Source organism: Giraffa tippelskirchi, chromosome 4 (assembly GCF_054371585.1).
Source record: "Giraffa tippelskirchi isolate mGirTip1 chromosome 4, T2T-mGirTip1v1.2.pri, whole genome shotgun sequence".
NCBI classification, from domain to species: domain Eukaryota; kingdom Metazoa; phylum Chordata; class Mammalia; order Artiodactyla; family Giraffidae; genus Giraffa; species Giraffa tippelskirchi.
This window is the reverse complement of record NC_137278.1, coordinates 194,842,830-194,864,645: the sequence shown is the minus strand read 5'-3', so window position 1 is coordinate 194,864,645 and position 21,816 is coordinate 194,842,830. Positions and strand designations below refer to the sequence as shown.

General features: G+C 47.8%; 1 protein-coding gene across 12 annotated transcripts; it reads left to right on the top strand.

Moving 5' to 3' along the window:
• The first annotated feature begins 1,634 nt into the window (after positions 1 to 1,634).
• On the top strand, positions 1,635 to 21,757 carry PHC1 (polyhomeotic homolog 1). 12 transcript variants are annotated; one of them, XM_081587902.1, is made up of 16 exons: positions 1,766 to 1,909; positions 3,177 to 3,189; positions 4,731 to 4,889; positions 6,029 to 6,139; positions 7,229 to 7,309; positions 7,888 to 8,037; positions 9,102 to 9,257; positions 13,228 to 13,723; positions 15,414 to 16,183; positions 16,739 to 16,886; positions 17,139 to 17,350; positions 18,080 to 18,194; positions 18,869 to 18,977; positions 19,182 to 19,332; positions 19,779 to 20,010; positions 20,778 to 21,757. In XM_081587902.1, the coding sequence occupies exons 3-16, from the start codon at positions 4,776 to 4,778 to the stop codon at positions 20,930 to 20,932; spliced, it is 3,000 nt and encodes a 999-aa protein (XP_081444028.1). In that variant the 5' UTR covers positions 1,766 to 1,909; positions 3,177 to 3,189; positions 4,731 to 4,775; the 3' UTR covers positions 20,933 to 21,757. The 12 variants fall into 12 exon arrangements, with proteins under 12 accessions (XP_081444024.1, XP_081444022.1, XP_081444020.1 ...); XM_081587898.1 differs by lacking the exon at positions 3,177 to 3,189 and having other exon boundaries at positions 1,635 to 1,909; positions 9,126 to 9,257; positions 18,875 to 18,977; XM_081587896.1 differs by lacking the exon at positions 3,177 to 3,189 and having other exon boundaries at positions 1,635 to 1,909; positions 9,126 to 9,257.
• Positions 21,758 to 21,816: the final 59 nt, after the last annotated feature.

The window sequence follows — 21,816 nt, the reverse complement described above, 5'->3', positions numbered from 1 at the left end:
GGCTCAATCTATTCATTCTAAGCCTCCGCGATAGACCTTTACACTTCTTAGGCATGCCAAAAATCTAGGTTTGAATTAAATGACTAATGCTTTACCTAGTTTCTACCACCAGTTCTTTGCCAGAATCTTTTCGATTCATCCTCAGCCAAAGCCGTTACCCATCCTGACAACACAGCCTTTCACCTCCTCACACCTCATGTCTTTGCTTTTCCAGTCCTTTGGCTGCCCTCCTTTTTCTTCCCTCACATACTTGTCTGACTGGTTCCTAGAAGCCTGGCTGGGATTTTTCTCTGACATAAATCTGGCTACCACAAATTAAGCACCCCTCTCCTTCCCGTTGCCCAAACACACTTCTCAATGGAAATCTAAATAGATCTAATTTATAAACAAAGAGAATACTTGTACTTTCTTTATAAAAATAAATCATGTCTTGGCTTTTAAAGGAGAGAATGAAGAGCTAGTTGACAGAAAAATAACTGACTAGAACGGAGATTAGGAAAAGATAGGAGGTAAAAAAAAAAACCAGCTACTCAACTAAAACATCAGAAAAAGCATCAACCTTAGTTATTTATCCATAAGGCAGCCCTGGCCCGATCCGTACAGGTTAATGAGTTATCTTCGTACTGTGCTCTGATGTAATTTAAGCCTCCAAAACCGGACTGCACTTAGTAGGTGCTCTAGAAATATGTGTTGAACGTTCAGAGACTAAGAGAATTAAAAACTGATTTTAAAGAAAGTGACAAAAGCCACATCTTCATCAAATGTTTAGCCTTCCCAAACACAGCCCCATTGTTCTACTCTCTTTATACTCCTGCCTTCTCCCTTGTTTTTGTCGTTCTTTCACATACATATTTAAATCTAAGAACAGACACGAACACCAAACCCTGAAATAACAGACTTAAACGTGTTACTAAAAGCAAGTTATATTAGACGGATGCTTTTGCAGGAATGTCAACTCCTAACGGGTTCACTGTTTGCCGTACAGCTTTTCCCGCCTTCTCCGAGTGGAGGTGAGGGGTGCGGAATTAAACCATCAACATTCTCTCTCCTTTGCCTCAATCTTTATTTTTTTTCTCCCTGTCCTTTTCTCTCCTTTCCTCGGCTTTATTTCCTTCCCCCGTCTACCGTTTCTCTAGGGTCCTTGCTTGGCTTTCTCCCGCTCAGCCTGTTGGTCCCTTTGATCCTTTCTTTCTATCCCTTATTCCCAGAAGCTCCAGAAAATACCTTCTTTCCCCCCTTTTTCACGTCACTTCCCTCCCTTCTCCCATCTCCCTCTCCTTTTCTGAGAGAGGTGAGTTTCCCCCGCTAGAGGCCACCACTTTCTCGGTTTCCTCCCTCCCACCGACGAGCAGCGCTCGGAGAGAAAGAAGGGGAAAAAAGAGGAGAAAGAGCGAGAGAGGGAAAAAAAACCCCGAGGCCTAGAGCGCGGAGGCCCGGCAGCAGCGTCGTCATGGCAACGGGCGCCGGCAGGAAACGAGGGACGCGCGGGAGGGAGGGGGGAGGCCACGGAGGGGAGGGGGAGGGACGGGGGAGGGGTCCGGCTGCCCCGGAAGCACCTCCCCACCAGCCCCCTCCTCCAGCCGGGCCCGCAGCCCCCGGCCTGCCGCCCCCACCCTCTCCGCCCGGCAGGAAGTGACAGGCCCCGGAGCGAGCCCCGGAGGCCTGGCGAAGCCACGGCCGGCCCGCACCCGGAGCGGCGGGAGGGGCGGGGAGCCGCGGCCGCGCCGGGCACCTCCCACCCCGCCCTCGGCGCCCCCGCCCCTCCAGGAAGGGGAGGAGGCGAGGGGAGCCCGCCGCGGAGGCCGAGCGCGCCCCCCGCCCGGCCCGGCGCCCCGGGACCCCGGCACGTGAGGTGGACGCCCCCCACCCCCTACCCCGGGAGCGCCCGGGTGTGGAGCCAGGCGCGGAGGTAAGCGGGCGGCCGCGGCGGGGCAGGGGCAGGACCTCCGGGGGCTTGGCCGCGCGGGGATGTTTCTGCAGCCGCCGCGGGCTGTGGAACGCCCCAGGTACCTCCCCCGGCGTCTTTCCCTGCCTACCTCTGGCGCTCGCCCTGCGGTCCTTCGCTCCGCCGCCCGAGCCTCTCGCTCTTCTATTCATTTTCGCTGTGCTCTCTGCTGTCCGTCCGTCACCCTAGTTGCTCCTGACCGCTCCTTCTCTCATTCATTTTCCCTCCTCTGACTTTGGCTCTCGCATCCAAGCGTGCCGTCTAGTTCTCTGTTTTTTTCTGGTCCCCTGGGTTCCTCAGCCTCCCAATTCCTCGATTTCTGTCTCCCTCCTGCCTGTCTCCCCGCTACCAGTAAGCACACTTCTCCGCTCACTTGGGGTCGGTTCACTCCTGGCACCACCGCTCCGTGAGCCCCCCTTCTCCCGGTGGGTTGGATTCCTCTTGGGAACTCGTTCTCATCAAGGTTCTAGATACAAGGACCCCTGGGGGCGTCTACTTTCCTATTCTTCAGATGGCTTCCCTTTCTGTGGCACAGTCTCCCCCGAATCCACCCCCTTCCCCTGCCCCCTTCCTATCTGTGCCCCGTCTTTCCTGGGAGACAAGAGTTTCATGCTTGGGGAAACTGATTTCCTCCAACTCTTGGCTCAGGAGGCCCGGTACCTGGTCCACTTGATTATCTTCCTCTAGCTCCTTTCCAAAGATCTGCTCCAACCCAGCCACACACCCCCAAATACTATCTTTCAGGATGACCCCAGTTTCGTGATTCCGGGGACTCTATGGCTCAGCTTTTCATGCTTTCTCTTCCAGTTAAATTCTGAAAATGTAAATTGATTGTGCCTCCCAGACTTTCTGTTGTCTTCATTTTTTGTGTTTGATTTTACAGTCCTGACACTGAGCAGGAATGAATAGATTTATGTGCCTGGGATCCAGGAATCCTGGTTTTGATGACAGTTTCTCCTGATTTTGTTTAAGACTTTAAGCTGGTCTCTTTCACCTCTTTTCTATTTCACAACCTGAAAAATTATTAAGACTTCCATTTTTGGGGGGAGATGAGGGATCATATAGTTTATTAGCCTTTTCATCTACAAAGGGAATTCATGTCCCCTCTAGCTAGTAAAAGGGTGTCCTCTCTCTGAGTCCAGTGAACTAAGTAAGTCTGGTCGTCTATACAACTGTGCTGTGCTGCCTCTAATGCTTACCCGCTTTTTTTCCTCCACATGCTGATAATGAGGATTCATGGGTCTGTATCTGTTTAGTGCTTTGATATTTTGGCAAAAGATGTGGGGTGAAGATAGACTAGACTTGAAGCCAGTGTGATTTCTCCTCTGTGCTTCATGGGTTATATCCATGTTTGCAATGACATTTGCTCTTCCTGAACAACTGAACTCTTGGAGGATAAGGATGCAATTAGATAATAACTGGGAATGGACCCATAAGAAATCTCCCCAACTCTTAATTTCCAAGGCCAAACAGTTTGATTTTATTTACTTTGTTTCTTTGTTTTGTATGCTATCATTAAAATGGAGTCACCTGAGTAAAACTATCGACACACCTTAGCAGATACTCTGATTTGATGTTTACATTCCTAAACCAGATTGGGCTGTGCTGATGTGATATTTACAATGGCTCCTCCATGCCTCAAAGTAGAGAAGAAATAGTGGTTAGGTTTAGCAAAAGAGGGGGACAAAAAAAAGAGAAAGAACCAAAGAAGCTAGTTGTCAGTTAATGCTGCTTTGATGGCATGTTTCTTCTTACTTCTCATCTGTTTCTTTGCTGTGTTCTTAGCAGTGGTTTCATGTGTTCTTTACAAATTTTAGAGTAGACCTCAGAGGATAAATTCTGGCTACTTTAGTGGACTAAAACGTTGAATCTTACTTTCTTGAAGATTTGATTGCTGTCTTTGCTATGTTTAATACTTGTAAGTCATTTGTTACAATGATGTGTTATACTTACTTGGGCAGCCTTCTTTGCATCCAGAGGAACTGAGGTATAAGAAGATAAAGTGACATGGCTAAGGTGTTACTAGTAGCCCCAGCTCCAGCCAGGCAGCTTTTTGGGCGAGATGGGCTATAGGCTAGCTCTTCCACCTCCCGGTTTTATGACTTTCTATGTTGCTTTGGTTGTTTCTGTAATATAAGACCCTCCTCCATAGAATGAAGACAATGGGTACTCGAAGTGAGTGACACGGCCTTAACCACAGATTGTTTTTGGTTTGAAGAACCGAAGTTTTTATACTTAACTAGGACCACTTCCTTAACCTCTGAAAACCTCATTTCCACAATTGTAAAGTGAAGATAATTGTATTTACTATAAAGCACTGATAGATAATGGAGGTGAAGGGCCTAGCCCAGTGAGTGGAGGCACCTAGTGACTTCTCAGTACTTGGTGGCCATTGTGAAGGTGAGGCTGATAATGATGTTGCACGTGCAGATAAAATGAGGTAACAGTAAGTTTTAAATGGGACGATTTTAAACTATTTAAAAGTGTGATGGGGATATAAAGTGGCCTTACTCTTATAAGGAACCATCTTACATTCAGGCCATTTTCTATTTAATGACAGCCAGGAGGGAATACGTAAAAGTTGTTTCTTTTGAGACACCGCTTAGTTTCAAAAGATGGTGTGGGGAAGATATGGTTATAAGTTGAAGATTTGGTTGTTATTAAACGAGAGAAATCATGGCTTCTGGAAGAAAAGGAAGGTACTTAGATAACTTGAATAAATAGTAACATGAAATAGTCATTTGAGATCAGGTGCACATTTTAACCCGTTGCTACTTCCATCTAGGTCTGGAGTCAGAGCGCCAGCCGTGGGGACCCTGGACCTCTTATCATGGAAACTGAGAGTGAACAGAACTCCAATTCCACCAATGGGAGTTCTGGCTCTGGGGGCAGCTCTCGGCCCCAGATCGCTCAAATGTCACTGTATGAACGGCAGGCCGTGCAGGTGAGGCTCAGCTCTGAGGGGCTGTGAGCATTGGCTTGGGGTGGGCAAGGATGCAGGAAGATAATCATCCTTGGTTTCTTTCCAGCAAGCTGGGCGAGTCCAATCAGGTGATGACAAAGGTCCCTTCCAGATCTGAGAACCTTTGGGGTTTACAACAGTTTGAGCAAGCAGGCAGAACGAGATATCAATCTTTAAGGTTTTTATATCATTCAGTTCATGCTGCTAGATTCTCACTAACCATTTCTCTTCAAAGATTGTCAGGTTTTTATTTTTGGATCTTCCTTGGGTAGTGGAAGTTAAGAACCTCAACTATTTCGGCTCTTAAAAAGAAAAAAAAGAATGCAGTTTTAGCTTTGAAGTTAACGCCAAAACTGAATTACCGATACTGTCTTTATAAATACCTGTTAGCATTATACTGTAGATGTTTAAAAATTCCAGTTACTTGAAAATTTTACCCGATAAAGCCTTTCATAGTCACTGTTTATTCTATTCTATTTTTCATCATTTTCAACCCTTGAGGGCCCTGTCAGGCTTCCTAGGTGGCTCAGTGGTAAAGAATCAGCCTGCCAGTGCAGGAGATGCAAGAGACGTGAGTTTGATCCCTGGGTTGATCCCCTGGAGAAGGAAATGGCAGCCCACTCCAGTATTCTTGTCTGGAGAATTCCATGGACAGGGGAGCCTGGCAGGCTGTAGTCCATGGGGTTGAAAAGAGTGGGACACAACTGAGCACGCACACAGGCAGGACTCTCTCACCTTTACTGTGTCCCTAAAATATGGTCTTTTATTTTCTTCTTCTCTTTACGTTAATCAACATTCCATTTATTTTCAACCAGTTTAGTCCTAATTCTTTATTATATCAGATATTTCCAGATTCCATTTTGGGAAATACGAGTTCATGTGAGATTGTACTGCTGTATTTTTCAATTAATTATGTCCCTAGTTTTTAAGGACTACATGAACTCACTGGTTCTGATATAAAAATGGAGATATCAGATGTCGACAGGCTAACCAGATACCTATCTTTTCCTGTTTCTCTCCTCCTCATGTGTCCGTTTCTCAGGATCCCAGTGATTTCCATAGCAGAGGAGTTAGGAGTGGTTCATCCCAAGTGGATTGATTTCCCTTCTCTTTCTCCCTAGGCTCTGCAGGCACTGCAGCGTCAGCCCAACGCGGCTCAGTATTTCCACCAGTTCATGCTCCAGCAGCAGCTCAGCAATGCCCAGCTGCATAGCCTGGCTGCCGTCCAGCAGGTGAGAGGTCAGCAGCCAGCTGGCCCAGGAGGGAGGGGACAGGCAGTACAGGTGGGTCGGGACACAGCATACCCTCCACTGAGCCAGGCTGGGAACAGTGTCCTATGCCTCCTTTCCTCCTGTAGGAGGATGAGTGGACCTCGGCGTGTGGGCTCACAGTAAGAACTGTAGGAGAACTGCCTTTTAGAGGTAGCATGGCTGTGTGCTAGCCCTGCACTGTCCATTGTGGTAGCCGTTAGCCACAGGCAGGTGTTGAGCACTTAAAATACAGCTAGTCTAGGACTTCCCTGGTGGTCTAGTGGTTGAGAATCTGCCTTGCAGTGCAGGGGACGAGGGTTCAATCCCTGGTCGGGGAAGTAAGATATCATACACCTTGCAGCAGCTAAGCCCATGCTGTAATTTACTGATACTACACGCCACCACTAGAGAGGCTGGGCCGCAACGAAAGATCCCACGTGACGCAACGAGGACTACGAGTACCGCAACTAAGACGGGACCCAGCCAAATATTTTAGAAAATCCATCTCCTTAAAAAAAAAAAAAAACAAATGCAGCTAGTCCAGATGGAGGTATGGGAGAAGATTTTGGATTTCAGAGACTTTTTAGTTTGAAAAAGCTCAGTAGTTCGTTTATGTTGGTACGTGTTAAAATGAGACAGATCAGCTTGAATAAAGTAAATTTTTAAAGTTTACTTCTCCTGTTTCTTTTCACTCTTTGAAAAATGTTCATGTGAGAAAATGATATAGGTGGCTCACCTTACATTTGTATCGATCGGGCAGCTCTGGGCTGGACTTAGCAGTGACTCCTGATGTGATCTGACCAGAAGTTCTTCCAGCTAAAAGAAGGCGGGAGAAAGAGCACGGGCTGCCTATTGCCCTGGGCGGGTTATGTGGGAGTCATGGGGTTAGCATATGTAGTAATATGAGTGTGATTGGCATAGTGAACACATTTGTCCTTGCTCCATAGTAGAGGCCCACTGTTCTTACCTGAAATCTCGGTTATGTTTTGTGCCTGTGATTTGTCCCTGGAAGATTCAGAGCCTTTGCCTTCGTTGTCTCTGCTCTCCCTTGTCTTCTTTGCCCCCTAACAGGCCACGATTGCTGCCAGTAGGCAGGCCAGCTCCCCAAACACCAGCACTGCGCAGCAGCAGACCACCACCACCCAGGCCTCCGTGAGTACTGCCTGTCCCCACCCAGGGGCTTTCCTCCCTGGGTCTGTGTCTTTTGGTTAAATTCTTGGGTTTGCCAACATTCAGATTTTTCTGTAAGATGTTTCCGGAAACCCGAGTGCACTTTTTGGCCAACCCAATACTTTGTGCCACTGATCTGAGAATGTTTATTGGACCATTGATGGTATTTACTGATCGTGTGTAGAGAATATCAGTAAAAGGGAGAATAACCAGTGTGGATCTGTAGAGGTGTCTTAAGGAGGAAGAAAATCCTGGGCAGGAGGAATCAAAGGGTCCCAAGGGCTAATCGCTGGACCCTTGACTGAGAAGTAGAATCTATTCCTTTTTGTCCTTTGCGCCTCAGCTCTTACACTGGTGATTAGAGCCTGGTGTCTGTACTTTGCTGATAGCCTTCAGAGGCCAGGATGACAGGTGTGGATGGTAAGGTGTTCATTTCCTCCTGACTCTCTGAAAGTGAGATACTCTGCTTTTGCTGGTGTCACTCTGAGTTTGTCAGTCATGTGTATTTCCTTGTGTCTCTTCCCCCATCCTTAGTCCTGGTTCCCTTCTGTACCACACAGATCAATCTGGCCACCACGTCGGCCGCCCAGCTCATCAGCCGGTCCCAGAGTGTGAGCTCTCCCAGTGCTACCACTTTGACCCAATCTGTGCTTCTGGGGAACACCACCTCCCCACCCCTCAACCAGTCCCAGGCCCAGATGTATCTACGGGTAAGCCACAGCCACCATTGTCTCAGGGGCATAATTGTTCTCTGACTTGCTGAGTGAAAGCCTTTTTTTTTTTTTTGACTGCACCGTGCACCACCTTTTGGGATGTTAGTTCCCCAACTAGGGATTGAACCCACGCTCAAGTCTTCCTGGAGGGGCGGGGGCGCCAAGGGCGGGGTGGGAGGTGCCCAGCGCGCCTCGGCTCCCCGCCCCTCCCGCCGCTCCGGGTGCGGGTGCGGGCTGGCCACCGCTTCGCCAGGCCTCCAGGGCTCGCTCCGGGGCCTCCAGGCTCAAGTCTTAACCACTGGACCACCAGGGAATTTCCCAGAGTGAAAGCTGTTTTATGTCATCATGGTTGAAAGAGAAAGTTGCTCAGTTGAATCCGACTCTTTGTGACCCCATGGGCTATACAGTCCATGGAATTTTCCAGGCCGGAATATTGGAGTGGGTAGCCTTTCCCTTCTCCAGGGGATCTTCCCAACCCAGGGATCAAACCCAGGTCTCCCGCACTGCAGGCGGATTCTTTACCAGCTGAGCCACAGGGAAGCCCATGTCATGATGTTGCCCAGATGTTTTAGGACAAGCTGATCTGCTTCCTATGCCTGACTTACCTCTAGATGTGATGCTCAGTGTTCACAGGTAGCCTGCAAACAATTGAGATCCTAAGTTAGAAGATTTCACCTCAGTATTAGAGAAGTTTACACCAGATATAGTCTAATCTTTAAAGCCGTGGCTCATGTGCGCAAATCCTAAGTGTTATTACCTCTTGGCCTGTCTGCTTAGTACATATAAACACTTGCTCCCAACTCCTCATTGTCTCAACCTCTTTGATGTTTGACTCTCTGTTGTCAGTGTATAGTTTATACACGTTCCAGGTTTTCTTCGGATGATTCATCGCACACGGAGGATGAGGGTCTCCCGGGTTGGTGTGGAAAGGGGCAGGGCTTAGCGGTTTCGTATCTTCTGTTTATTTTGTCTTGTGGTCCTTCCCTTCCGTTTCTTCTGTCTCTCTCCTCTTCCTCTTGTTCTGTTTCCTCTGCTCTTCCTCTTCCTCCTCTCCTTGCCAGCCACAGCTGGGAAACCTATTGCAGGTAAACCGGACCCTGGGCCGGAATGTGCCTCTAGCCTCCCAACTCATCCTGATGCCTAACGGGGCGGTGGCTGCAGTCCAGCAGGAGGCGCCATCTGCTCAGTCTCCTGGAGTCCACACAGATGCCGATCAGGTCAGTGGCGACCACTCGACCTGCGGACGGGCCCTGGGGAGGGCGAATGGAGTGGTCTCGGACCGGGGACCACTCTTCACCCCATTACCACTTTTCAGAATCCTTTTTTTTTCCCCTCCCTCAATTTCTGTAGAACTTGAATCCCTTATACCTTTTTAGTTATTTGAATTAGGAAGGGAAGTAGACTTGACTGAAAACAGCCCTGTGGATATGGGAAGCCACCTCCTTTTTTTAAAAATCTTTATTTTATATTGCAGTATAGCTGATAATGGTGTGGTAATTTCAAGTGGACAGCAGAGGGACTCAGCCATACATACATGTGTATCCATTTTCCCTCCAAACTGCTTCTCATCCAGGGAAGCCTTATTTTTAATACAGGACCGGTGTCCCTGCCCTCCTTTTACCCCTCCATAGCTCAGTTTTATTCAGGAAGTCCTAGTTCCCTCTCCTTGCAGTATTCTCTGGAAGATGAGGGATGGTGGAGGGAATTCTGGTTAGACAGACATCAAGCTGAGTTGCTGGCAGAACACTTGATTTCTTCTCTGTGAGTTACTATAGCTTTCAACCTTCAGTCTGTTTCGCTCAAAGGTGTTCCCAGTATAATCTTCCTCACCAGTGTGTTTCCTGTGCCTTATCTCAAACAAAAATACAGAAAGAGCAATGTTTTAGCCTCTTTTTGCATGGCATACAAACTGGGGTCTCGTGGTACTTATTTCATTCTTTTAGTTTTTATCAGTCAGCAAGTAAACATTGAGCTCTGCATTTCAGTGACTTTTGGGAACTTGAGCAGATTCTTAAAGGATGAGTCGCATTTGATTTGGAGTAGCATGAACACTAGAGAGAGAATAGCATGTGTCAAAGCCTGACTCAGATACGTGACTGTGAGTTGGAGATGAGTGAATAAAGTGGAGACAACAAGCCTGTGGCAGGAAAGGGCATTGTTAAGGACAAGTCTGAAAGCCACGTGACTTCTTAGGTAGCAGCGGCACTGCTGACTTGAACAGCAGATGAAGCGGGTCAGGAAACTACTTGAGAAAGACTGATTTAGGAGCCTGTGCCTGGAGAAGGAAGAGAAATGAGGGAACCTGCTGAGAAACTGTTGGGGTCAGTTACAGATATGGCCTTTGGTTTAGACTTCAGTAGTAGTGGTGGGGTCAGGATGAGGTAGAACCTGCTTCCATAGCAGTTCTTTCACTTATACATCTATTCATCAGATGTTTGTGTGTCAGTCTATGGACGGACAGAGTAGTAGTTGAAAGTGTGAATCTTTGTTAGGGTCAGTTCCAACTCTGTGACTTACTGTGACACCTGCAAATGGCCCAATATCTTCTTGCCACAATTTCTTTGTCTATTAAATAGCCGTTACAAAATACGTGTCCCAGGGTGTGTTGTGAGGACTCAGTGAGTTGATGTGTATAAGTGTTTGAACAGTTATGGACACAGTGAGTGTTTCAGAGTTTGGCTCTCTTTGTGATCAGACAGGTGGCATTCCTCAGTCTTGAATGTAGGAGCAGGAGAAGAGGGTGAAGCTGGGCTTGGGGAGGGGGTTCAGGCTTGGTGGTGGGAGGGAGCCAGCAGAGGAGAGGAGAATGAAGGGACAGGAAAGAAATGAGGAGGAGGGAATGAGATCCTGAGCCTACAAAGGAGAGAAAGCCTCAAGGGTGAGGGGTAAATGATAGGGGCTGACGGAGGTACAGGGCCAGGTTTGGCGGTGGGACCAGAGATGGATTCATCATCTCTGTGGGAGTGAACAGTGAGAGGGGAAAGAGGAAGTGGTTCAGAGGTACAGGGAGAGGAGGAAAGTTTTAAATAGCCATGACGGGAAGGAAGCTGATTAGAAAAAACTTCATAATTGCCAGGTAATATGTAAGTGGCCCAGTACCCAGTCCTGATGATTTTTGTAAATCTCTCTCGAAAGCTATTACTTCTCTTCTTCATTACTATTGCCTGAATTTGGGTTCTTTTTATTTTTCACCTGAATTACTGTTCTAGTTTCCTAACTGGCCTCTTAATTTCAGCTATCTGCTTCTAATCCTCTCCCATATCACTATCAGGATAAGTTTTTTTTTTAATTTTTTTATTTAGGATAAGTTTTTAAAATAAGATACACATTGTTACTTTTTAAAAAAAAACTTTTTATTTTGTATTGAAGTACAGCCTATTAACATTTGTTGTGATAGTTTCAGTTGAGCAGCAAAGAGACTCAGCCATTCATATATATATATCCATTCTCTCACAAACTTCCCTAGCATTATTTTTAATTATACCTCTGGCCTACAGAATTTGATGAATCATAATAATCTTTGACTCATGGCATCCTCTCATCAATGGTTCATTCATGGTCCACTTTTTAAAACATTTACTCTGTAAGTTTTAATCATGTTATAAGCCACCTCTAGCTCCAGATGGAACTCCACTGCCTGCCCCTACTCATCTGTGGTGATGGTCATTCTGATTCATCCTTCCCTGTAACCCTTTTTATATAGTTTTACTGCCTTTACTATGTTTCTAAAATGTTCTTTTTAATATGGAGCATTTCAAACATACACAAAAACAGAAATACGAATCTGTAAGTGCTTAACCATCCAACTTCAGCATTTATTGACGTGGTCAATTTCTCCAGGCCCCTTCCCTTCATCTGTGGATTATTCAGAAGCAAGTTCCAGATACCATGTGGATATATATATATATATATATATATAAAATATAAATTTGTATTTAAATGTATAAGGTACTTATATTGTATATAATCCTTTGGGGAATGCTTTCATTAAATAACTTACTGTCAAAATCCATCTATATTGTTGCATGTGTCATTTTACTTTGTTTTGATTTCCATGTAATATTCCACTGTGTGAATATACTACAGTTCATTCATCCTCTCTTCTGACTGTGGCCATTTGGCTGGTTTTTCGGCTTTTGTTAGGATGACTAGTGCTGCTGTGACCATTCTTACACATGTCTCCCATTATCTACAGTGAGCACTTCTCTTGTGGGACTCCTGGGTTAGAGCGTGTGTGAATATTCAACTGTAGGAAAAAATGCCAAACTGTTTTCCAGAGTGGCTGCACTCATTTACACTTTCATCAGCAGTGTTTAAAAGAATGGTTTCAACGATAGAGTTGATCGTGGTCTTTCTGATGAATATTTTTCAGTGGCTTCCTGTGATTTATTAAGAGCTTGTCATCCCTTCTCTCCATTGATACACTGGACCACTTGCAGTCTGTCAGGCACTGTGCTCGGCGCTGGGAATTTCTCATTTTAACATTCCAAGCCCTTCAAGATCTGGCCTCTTTCTAGCCTCAGCCTACCTGCCCAGCTTCATTTCTTGCCACTCCCTCCAGCCTGCCCCAAACATAATGAAATATTTATAATTTCCAAAAACATGGTGCTCTTTCTTGGCTCAGTGGTCTTGCATTGTTGTTACCTGTGTCTTCACACCCTGTTGGTTCTCAGCTCAGACATCGCCTGTGTTAAAATGTCTTCCCTCATCCCCTTTGTCTGAGTTACTACTCTTCCTCCTCTGCACTCCCCTAGCCCCGGGTGCATATCTGTGCATGGTGTAACTTGGTTTTCTTGTCTTCTCGAGTAGAAAGTACTCATTAAAAGCAGGGGCTTGTGTCTTTCATCTCTGCATTCCCAGTATCCAGTGCGGTACCTGCAGCATAGTCGGTGATTTGTAGATGTTGAATGAATGAATGGGGAAGAAAGGGAAAGGCTGAGACATTTGGAAGGAATAAAATAACCAAACTTGATGACCGATTTGATAGTGAATGAAGGAGACTGAGAATCAGATATGACTTGAGAGCTCTTCTCTTCACTGTGTTTGTACAGGTGAGGGTATAGCTGAGGGGGGCCGTGGAATATCTGTAGCTGTTGTCACTGCTTCTGACTCAGTCATGGTAATCTTTCACTTTAGTGCCCCTTGTCCCCCAGTTTCTCAATCTGCCTTTTGCTTCCTGTCTTTCAGGTGCAGAACTTGGCCGTCAGGAACCAGCAGGCCTCCACCCAAGGACCGCAAATGCAAGGCTCTGCTCAGAAGGCCATCCCTCCTGGGGCCTCTCCTGTCTCAAGCCTCTCCCAGGCCTCTAGCCAGGCCCTTGCGGTGGCTCAGGCTTCCTCTGGGGCCTCAGGCCAGTCCCTCAACCTCAGTCAAGCTGGTGGAGGCAGTGGGACTAGCATCCCAGGGTCCATGGGTCCTGGAGGAGGCGGCCAGGCTCCTGGGGGCTTGGGGCAGTTGCCTTCCTCAGGAATGGGTGGTGGTGGGAGCTGCCCCAGGAAGGGCACCGGAGTGGTGCAGCCCTTGCCTGCAGCCCAGGCAGTGACTGTGAGTCAGGGCAGCCAGACAGAAGCAGAAAGTGCAGCGGCCAAGAAAGCAGAAGCAGACGGGACTGGTCAGCAGAACGTGGGCATGAACCTCACCCGGACCGCCACTCCTGCTCCCAGCCAGACCCTCATTAGCTCAGGTATGCTGTCTCCTCCCATAATGTTCTCATTCCCTTGGGGCTAGCTTGAAGTCTTCAGGGTACCTGTCTTTGCCTTTCTTGCTCGTTTGGTCCTGAAATAGTGGAAGGAAAGAATCACATCAACCTTGTTCATATTAGTCCAGGAGAAAGGACAACAGGTAGCAGAGGGGGATCTTGTCTGTTTCCACCAGGCAGCAGTCTGTTTACAAGTTGCCTTTTCCTCTCCTTCTTAGGTCTTGACTTCTTCAATTTACTCCCTCTACCCTTTCAGGCACTAGGGTCTTTTCTTTCTTTTTTTTAAATTTGGTTGTTTTGAGTCTTAGTTGCAGCGCTCAGCTAAGTGCTATAGTCTTAGTTGTAACACTTGGTTCTTCATTGCTGTGCACAGGCTTCTCTGTAGTTGTGGTGCACAGTCTTAATTGTCCCAAGCATGTGGGATCTTAGTTCCCCGACCAGGGGTCATACCCCTGTCCCCTGCGTTGAAAGGTGGAATCTTAACTACTAGACCACCGGGGAAGTCCCCACTCAGTTCTTTTTGAATAGCTTGCTGTGTTCTAGGGAGGGTACTGGGATACATCATTGAAAAACAGACTCTTCTGCTCATGGAGCTTACAATTTAGCGTAAGGGATGAGTTCTCTCCTCACACATTTACTGTTGGTCATTTGGCAGTGTAGAGCAGAGACTGTGTGGCTTTGGGTACTTAGGGTGAGCAGGTAGAGCCCTGCTTTAATACAGTCCAACTTGTGATCATCTGTATTGGTGGTAAGGATGGTAAGGATTAAAAAGAATAAATAATAGTAATAACCCAGGGTAGTGCTTGCTTTCAGTCTGTGGAGAGAGTTAGATGTGTGTACCCTATCTGGTAGTGTTTATTTTTGCTTCCTTGTTTCTAGTACTTTAAGTGTTGCATATTTGAATAATGTACTCCCCAAATTTAAGAGTTACTTATCAGTTGTTTTACTAACACCTAGTATGGCACTTTACAAACTATGGCACTTGTAATACCAAAGTGCTTTCATGTCACATATACTCTCTGGGCACTCTAGTAGGGTGTGAAGCAGGGGAGATTACATCTCCAGTTTACAGTGGAGGGAACTGGGTTAAGTCCGAGCCCATAGCCGCTGACTCTTAAAACTTCTCATGGGTGGTGACCTAAACTGATGAATCGTGGAGACCCAAGGCAGTCATGGAAAGATATTGTTATCTTTACCTCTGTGGACATTTATTCTTTCAGTAACTGTTTAGTGTTTCTCGTGTATCAGGCCCTGGGCTGGGTTCTAGCGATGTGAAAACGAATGAAACATGGACTTGGCGCTTGAGGAGCAGAATCTAATCGTGAAGGCGATGGGGCCCACCATTGTCCTTGCTGAGTGCCAAGTAGCAGGATTTAAGTAAAGCAAAAAAAAAACGAGTTAGATAAATGCAAGAAATTACTGAGGACTGTTACATGCTTGAGCAAAGGTGGTCTTTCCCTGACATCTTTAAGGCTGGAGACGGTTGGTAACGTCTGACTAGGAGGAAAAAAGTGTAAACCAGGCGGCCTGTCAGGCCCCTCCAGCTCGCTTTCCATTTGCTGTTTGAGTCTACAACTAGGTACACTGTGGAAGGCTGCTTTGACTTGGCGCCTGTGATGATGTTGCTCATGTCCAGTCTCCCTTCCCTTTGTGCCTCCGGGGCTCATTCCCGCAGCCACCTACACGCAGATCCAGCCCCACTCCCTGATTCAGCAGCAGCAGCAGATCCACCTCCAGCAGAAGCAGGTGGTGATCCAGCAGCAGATCGCCATCCACCACCAGCAGCAGTTCCCGCATCGCCAGTCCCAGCTTCTGCACACGGCCACGCACCTCCAGCTGGCCCAGCAGCAGCAGCAGCAGCAGCAGCAGCAGCAGGCCACCACCCTCACTGCCCCGCAGCCTCCGCCGGGTCCCCCGACCCAGCCGGTCCCGCCGTCCCCGTCCCAGCAGCCAGCCCAGACCCTGGTCGTCCAGCCCATGCTGCAGTCTTCACCCCTGTCCCTGCCGCCGGACCCCGCCCCCAAGCCCCCCATCCCCATCCAGTCCAAACCGCCAGCAGCCCCTCTGAAGCCCCCTCAGCTAGGGGCTGCCAAGATGTCCGCCACCCAGCAGCCCCCACCCCACATCCCCGTGCAAGTGGTGGGCACCCGGCAGCCGGGTACAGCCCAGGCCCAGGCTTTGGGGCTGGCGCAGCTGGCAGCTGCCGTCCCCAGTTCCCGGGGGATGCCAGGCACAGTGCAGCCGGGCCAGGCCCACTTGGCCTCCTCGCCGCCTTCATCCCAGGCCCCGGGTGCGCTGCAGGAGTGCCCGCCCACGTTGGCCTCAGGGATGACCCTGGCCCCCGTGCAGGGTACGGCGCATGTGGTGAAGGGAGGGGCGACCACCTCCTCACCCGTGGTTGCCCAGGTCCCTGCCGCCTTCTATATGCAGTCTGTGCACCTGCCGGTGAGTGTTGCCCCGTGATTGTGAGCACATGTCATCCTCAAGGGGACCTGAGCATAATTGCGGAAGGGAATAAAGGGTTGAGAAGGTTAGGATACTGGTGCTTCTTTTGTAAGAGAAGAGTTTAATGGAAGGTTAAGATCCTGGCATGTACTCAGTCATTCATAAGAGAGAGACATCAACGTATATAATACCTGAATTTTGTACTCCTATGTTTGCTACTGAAATTCTGTATTTTGGGATCTATACTAAGTTATATTAAGATACAGCTTTAACCACCAAAATCAATCTTTAAAAAAACAACAATTCTCGGTTGGGCTGTGATGAACCCGAGTCTCCAGGTCTAGGTCAGGACTAAATAATGTTGTATTTTCTTTTGTCTTGATGTAGAAATTACACTTTTTGGGAATGACCAGAATTTTTACTGTACCATGGGACATATACACACCGGGGAATCTAGAACTAAGAAAATTTTCTTGGACAGTGTGAGAGTAATTGCGTTTCCTCATTATCCTTTGCTCATAAATCTTGTTTTCCTTCCTGTTCTTCACTTTATAGAGCAAACCCCAGACACTGGCTGTAAAGCGCAAGGCTGAGTCTGAGGAGGAGCGAGATGACATCTCCACATTGAGTTCAATGATTCCTGCGAAGACATCTCCGGTGGTAGAGAGCCCGAAGGCCATGGAGGAGAAGGGTGGTCTTGGAGGTGAGGAACAGACTTCTGCAGGGCTGCCAGAGTGCACAGAAATGAGAGGAAAGCTCTGAAGGAGCTAAGAGTTCAGTCTGATTCATTAGAATGTGGGCCTGAACTTGGTGGAGGAGACTTGGACACAGGGAATCCAGGATGACTGATCAAAGAGGAACATGTGTAACTGTGGAGGATCAGGCTGGCCTGGCTCATCGTTGGACCAGTTAGGTCATCCCCTCCCTGTTCCTTAATCTTGTGTTTATTTTCCAGAGAAAGCTGAGCCAGTGACCAGCGCAAACGCTAACACTCTGAGCAGTGACATTGTAGCTTTGGCTCCCGCCCCATCAGCGCCCCCTCCTTCGCTGGCCATGGTGTCCAGACAGATGGGTGACTCCAAGCCCCCCCAGGCCATTGTGAAGCCCCAGATCCTCACCCACATCATCGAAGGCTTCGTTATCCAGGAAGGAGCAGAGCCTTTCCCGGTGAGGGCAGGGCCAGAAGTTGGGGCTTTCACGTGGGGACTTGATCTGGTGGGTTGTCTTTTCAAACTCTAGAGACTCAGAAGGCTTAGAACTATTTAATTATTAGACAACGGTTTAGTTCTGTTGTTTGTAGGGTTAGCTATGAAGAAGGAAGGGAAGAGAAGAAAAAAGACTATGTAGACCAGGAACTGAAAATAGTGGAGAAAAGAGAAGCAAAGGGAAAAAGTGACCTTTAAGGCTGTCATGGTTGTTTTTTGTTTGTTTTTGGGCCCCTTTGTACAGCATTCGGGATCCTAGTTCCCTGACCAGGGACTAAACCCGGGCCCCCTGCATTGGGAGCTTGAAGTCTTAACCACTGGACCACTAGGGAAGTCTCTAATTAGGTTGTTTCATAGTGAAGAAAATTGTGGTGAAGTTGAGAGACTTTTCTGGATACCATGAGTTGCAGAACCAGGACTTAGAACACAGGTCTCTTGCCTCCTAGTGTGTTCCCTGCAGTTTAGGAAGGAAAAGGACAAAATAGGGAGCTGGGGTAGGAGCCCCTTCTCCAGCAGCTTATCTGAAAAAAGCCAGCTAGAGACTCAAGATTGCCATATTGAAAATGGTTCTATGTGCGTTAGACTTGGCCATTAACTCTGAGATCCGGGCAAAGACGTGGTGGTGAGAAGTGGTGGGAAAAGCTACAGAGAAAGGAGTTAGGCTAATGTAACTCACCTTTTTCTGGAACAGGTGGGTTGTTCTCAGTTATTGAAAGAGTCTGAGAAGACCCTGCAGACTGGCCTCACCACAGGACTGAATGAGAATCAGTCGGGTGGTCCCTTGGGTGGGGATAGCCCATCTGCTGGTGAGTATTCATTTAGAGACCCATCTAGGAACGAGGCTGATGGAGATGGGTTTGAGGACTTAGCGTAAAATAGGAATTAGCTCTTTCAGGTGGGAATTATGTGAAGTCCATCTACATTAGAATACGTAGAATCACGCAGAAGTTGTTCCCCATAGGGTTAAGGGGAATTTTATCAAGCTGATCTGTTTGATTATTTACTATAAGGATATATTTTTCAAAGGATAATCTGAAATAGGCTATTTCTTAATTTCCGGTTCTCCTTATTTTAGATTCTGTAATATACGTTAAGGAGTCTTGTTTACATTTCCCCTCCCCTGCTTTTGGAAACTTCTGTGTGTGTGTGCATGTGGGGTGGAAATCTCATATCTTTCCAGGCGTTAGTAATTAGTTCCTCTCTCCTGTGGAAAAGTGCAGTCAAATCTGAGACTATGAATTATGAAGAAATTAGTCACTTAAAATGGAGATCATCTGGCTTAAGGTTAGCAAGACTGTGATGTCTTGAGGGACAGGTCTTTATGGTTTTGGATTTTGAACTTTGTTTTCGGGATTCTCAGTTAGGCTGAGTAGGTCTTTGTGGGGAGCGCTGAGAGTAATTAGAGTCCAGCTCTGTGCCTGAGGGTGGCCTGAGCGGCAGCAGGAACCCACATAGCTCTGCAGCGCTGCCTTGTTTTCAGAGCTAGATAAGAAGGCAAACCTCCTGAAGTGCGAGTATTGCGGGAAGTACGCCCCTGCCGAGCAGTTCCGCGGCTCCAAGAGATTCTGCTCCATGACTTGTGCTAAGAGGTACAATAGGCCCCTGTCTCGCCCTCCTCCCTCAGACGTGACACCCCTTCCCCAGGATCCGCTCAAGACTCAGCTAATGTCTACTTTGCCTTCATTCTCTTCCCCAAATCGGCCCCTAAAATCCAAGTTCACATGTAGAGCAGGGGAGCAAGGCGGTCTTGCATAGCAGTGCCCCTGACCTCCTGTGCGTTCCCTGACCCACAGGTATAATGTGAGCTGTAGCCACCAATTCCGGCTGAAGAGGAAAAAAATGAAAGAATTTCAGGAAGCCAACTACGCTCGCGTTCGCCGGCGTGGACCCCGCCGTGGCTCCTCGGACATCGCCCGTGCCAAGATCCAGGGCAAGCGCCACCGAGTGAGCCACCAGTGCGGGGCGCGATGCTGCAAACTGGGCCTGTTTCCTTCTACTCCTCCACAGAGCAGCTCCTTTCCCCAGGGAGAAGAGTGTGAGACCAGAACTCTGGTTTCACGTGGATCACATCACTCCAGATTCAGAGATCCTGATCTTTTTGTCTCTTCTCACCTGATTTACCTGTTGTGTGTTTCTGTTAATCCTTACGCCTTGTTAGAGGAGGAAAAATCCAGGGGAGTTGTTCGCAGAAGCGGGGAACCAAGAGAGGGACACAGTTCACACTTGAGAGGCACTTGAGAGTGGACTAGTGACTTGGGGCATTTGCACATGAAGTACAGAGTATTTTACTTGTGCTGGGATTAGTTTTTCCTCTGTGCCCCAAACCCAGGGTCGGGGGAGAGAGGGAGACCTCATGATGCTTACTCATGACCTCACTCTTTTTCCTGTAGGGTCAAGAGGACTCTAGCCGGGGTTCAGATAATTCCAGTTATGATGAAGCACTCTCTCCAACATCTCCTGGGCCCTTATCCGTGAGAGCAGGGCATGGAGAACGTGACCTGGGGAATCCCAACACAGCTCCGCCCACGCCAGAATTACACGGCATCAACCCTGTGTTCCTATCCAGTAATCCTAGCCGCTGGAGCGTAGAGGAGGTGTATGAGTTCATTGCTTCTCTACAAGGTATCAAGGGCCTGTCCACCAGAACCCGGCTCACCCGTATTGCTTCGTTTCCCTACGGTTTTTTTGAGGCCATCCCACAGGGCTTTGTAACTAGAAATGTAGAGACTTAAGTATGGTATGATGAAAGTGCTGCTTTTGGTATTTATTTGGGTTACTTGTCCACAGCCTGGTTTCCCAATTTTTCCAGGTTGACTGTCCTCTGCTAACAGGCTTCCCAGGTGGCACAGTGGTAAAGAACCCACTTGCCAATGCAGGAGATGCAGGTTTGACCCCTGGGTTGGGAAGATCCCCTGGAGAAGGAAATGGCAACCCACTCCACTCTTCTTGCCTGGAGAATCCCATGGACAGAGGAACCTGGTGGGCTATGGTTCATGGGGTCAGACAAGACTGAGCATGTATACACGCACGCACTTGACAAGGGATAGTTTTCTCTAGAAAGGAAAACGATCCTGCCCTCCTTGCTATTTTGTCTGAATTTTGGGCCCTTAAAGATGGTATGAAGGCTCATTTTCTTGCCAATGTCAAAGAAAACATACTCTATTTTTGCTCTCTCCCTTCCCTTCCTCAAGTTATCTGAATTGAACAGCTTAGTTGGTTGAACACTTGAGTTCTTTTATCTTGGCTTTTTTAAAAAAACAGCTAGTTGCTCTAGTTTCATTTTGCTTCCAAATCTTGCCATCTTGGGCCACTGTATCACTGGATTTAGGACAAGTACTTTTGGTGCTACCATGTAGCTTCTCATACATAACCCCACCGTTTCCTCCTAGGCTGCCAAGAGATTGCAGAGGAGTTTCGTTCCCAGGAGATTGATGGACAGGCCCTCTTATTACTTAAAGAGGAACATCTCATGAGTGCCATGAACATCAAGCTGGGTCCTGCCCTCAAGATCTGTGCTAAGATAAATGTCCTCAAGGAGACCTAAGGTGGCCCTCTTGCACAAACCAGCCTAAGGCCAACACTCCCCACCGTCCAGGTTATAACCTGGTGCCAGCGGAGACTCCACGAGGAAGACAGAGCTGTGCTGTCTTCTGCAGGAGGGGATTACTGAGACAGGGAAGAACTGTGCAAGAACTGGTCGCTGGTGCTACATGGTGGCAGCTTTGACGTTTCTCTGGGTTTTTATTTTTTACATCTTCACAATTCTCACCTACCCTAATCCAATCTTTGTGAAAGAGGCAGTCTAGAGAACTAGGACTGCTCGGCCTTATCCCAGAGTGGAGTGTCTAGCCAGGGTCTAAATTCTCCAGGAGGAGGAGGAATGTACAGTGTGGTGAGGCAAAAAAATGAGTGGACTATAGGTGTGCCTCGGCAGCAGCGGGGGAATTTTCCAGCTTGTGTGACACAAGTAGCAAAACCTGGTCCTCCCTCTTCCCTCCGGCTCCTCCCAACTGTAGCTGTGGCCCAGACTTCTGTTGTCACTCCCTTAGTGTTGGACATCTTCTCCTGCATCCTCACTGGCCAATGTAGGGACTGGGTTGCCATCATTCTGATTTGCTGCAGGGACTAAAAGTATTGGGTACACGTGTGGCTGTCGTCATTCTTTCTGCACCCCCCCTTCCAATTTATCTGTTGTCTTCTACCCTACTTTTCTTTCCATTCCAACTCTGCTCTGTCCTATAGCTTTATAAAGCAGGAGCGCGTGGGGCTGAGGTCAGGAGTAGAAGGACCTGCCTTGGGCGCTATTCCTTATAAAACAAAAATATTAAATATTTTTTTTCCTCCTCAGTAAAAGGATGAAAATTGAAAATTGGTCTCCGTTGTCTCCATCATTCCAGTGTATCTACTGGCTTCTTCCACACAAATGAC

Coding starts and splice junctions, on each gene's coding strand:
- PHC1 (XM_081587893.1), top strand. CDS start 4,776: ATGGAAACTGAGAGTGAACAGAACTCCAATTCCACCAATGGGAGTTCT. Junction 9,258..13,227: donor TCCACACAGATGCCGATCAG/GTCAGTGGCGAC, acceptor CCTGTCTTTCAG/GTGCAGAACTTGGCCGTCAG. Junction 17,351..18,079: donor AAGGAGCAGAGCCTTTCCCG/GTGAGGGCAGGG, acceptor TTTCTGGAACAG/GTGGGTTGTTCTCAGTTATT.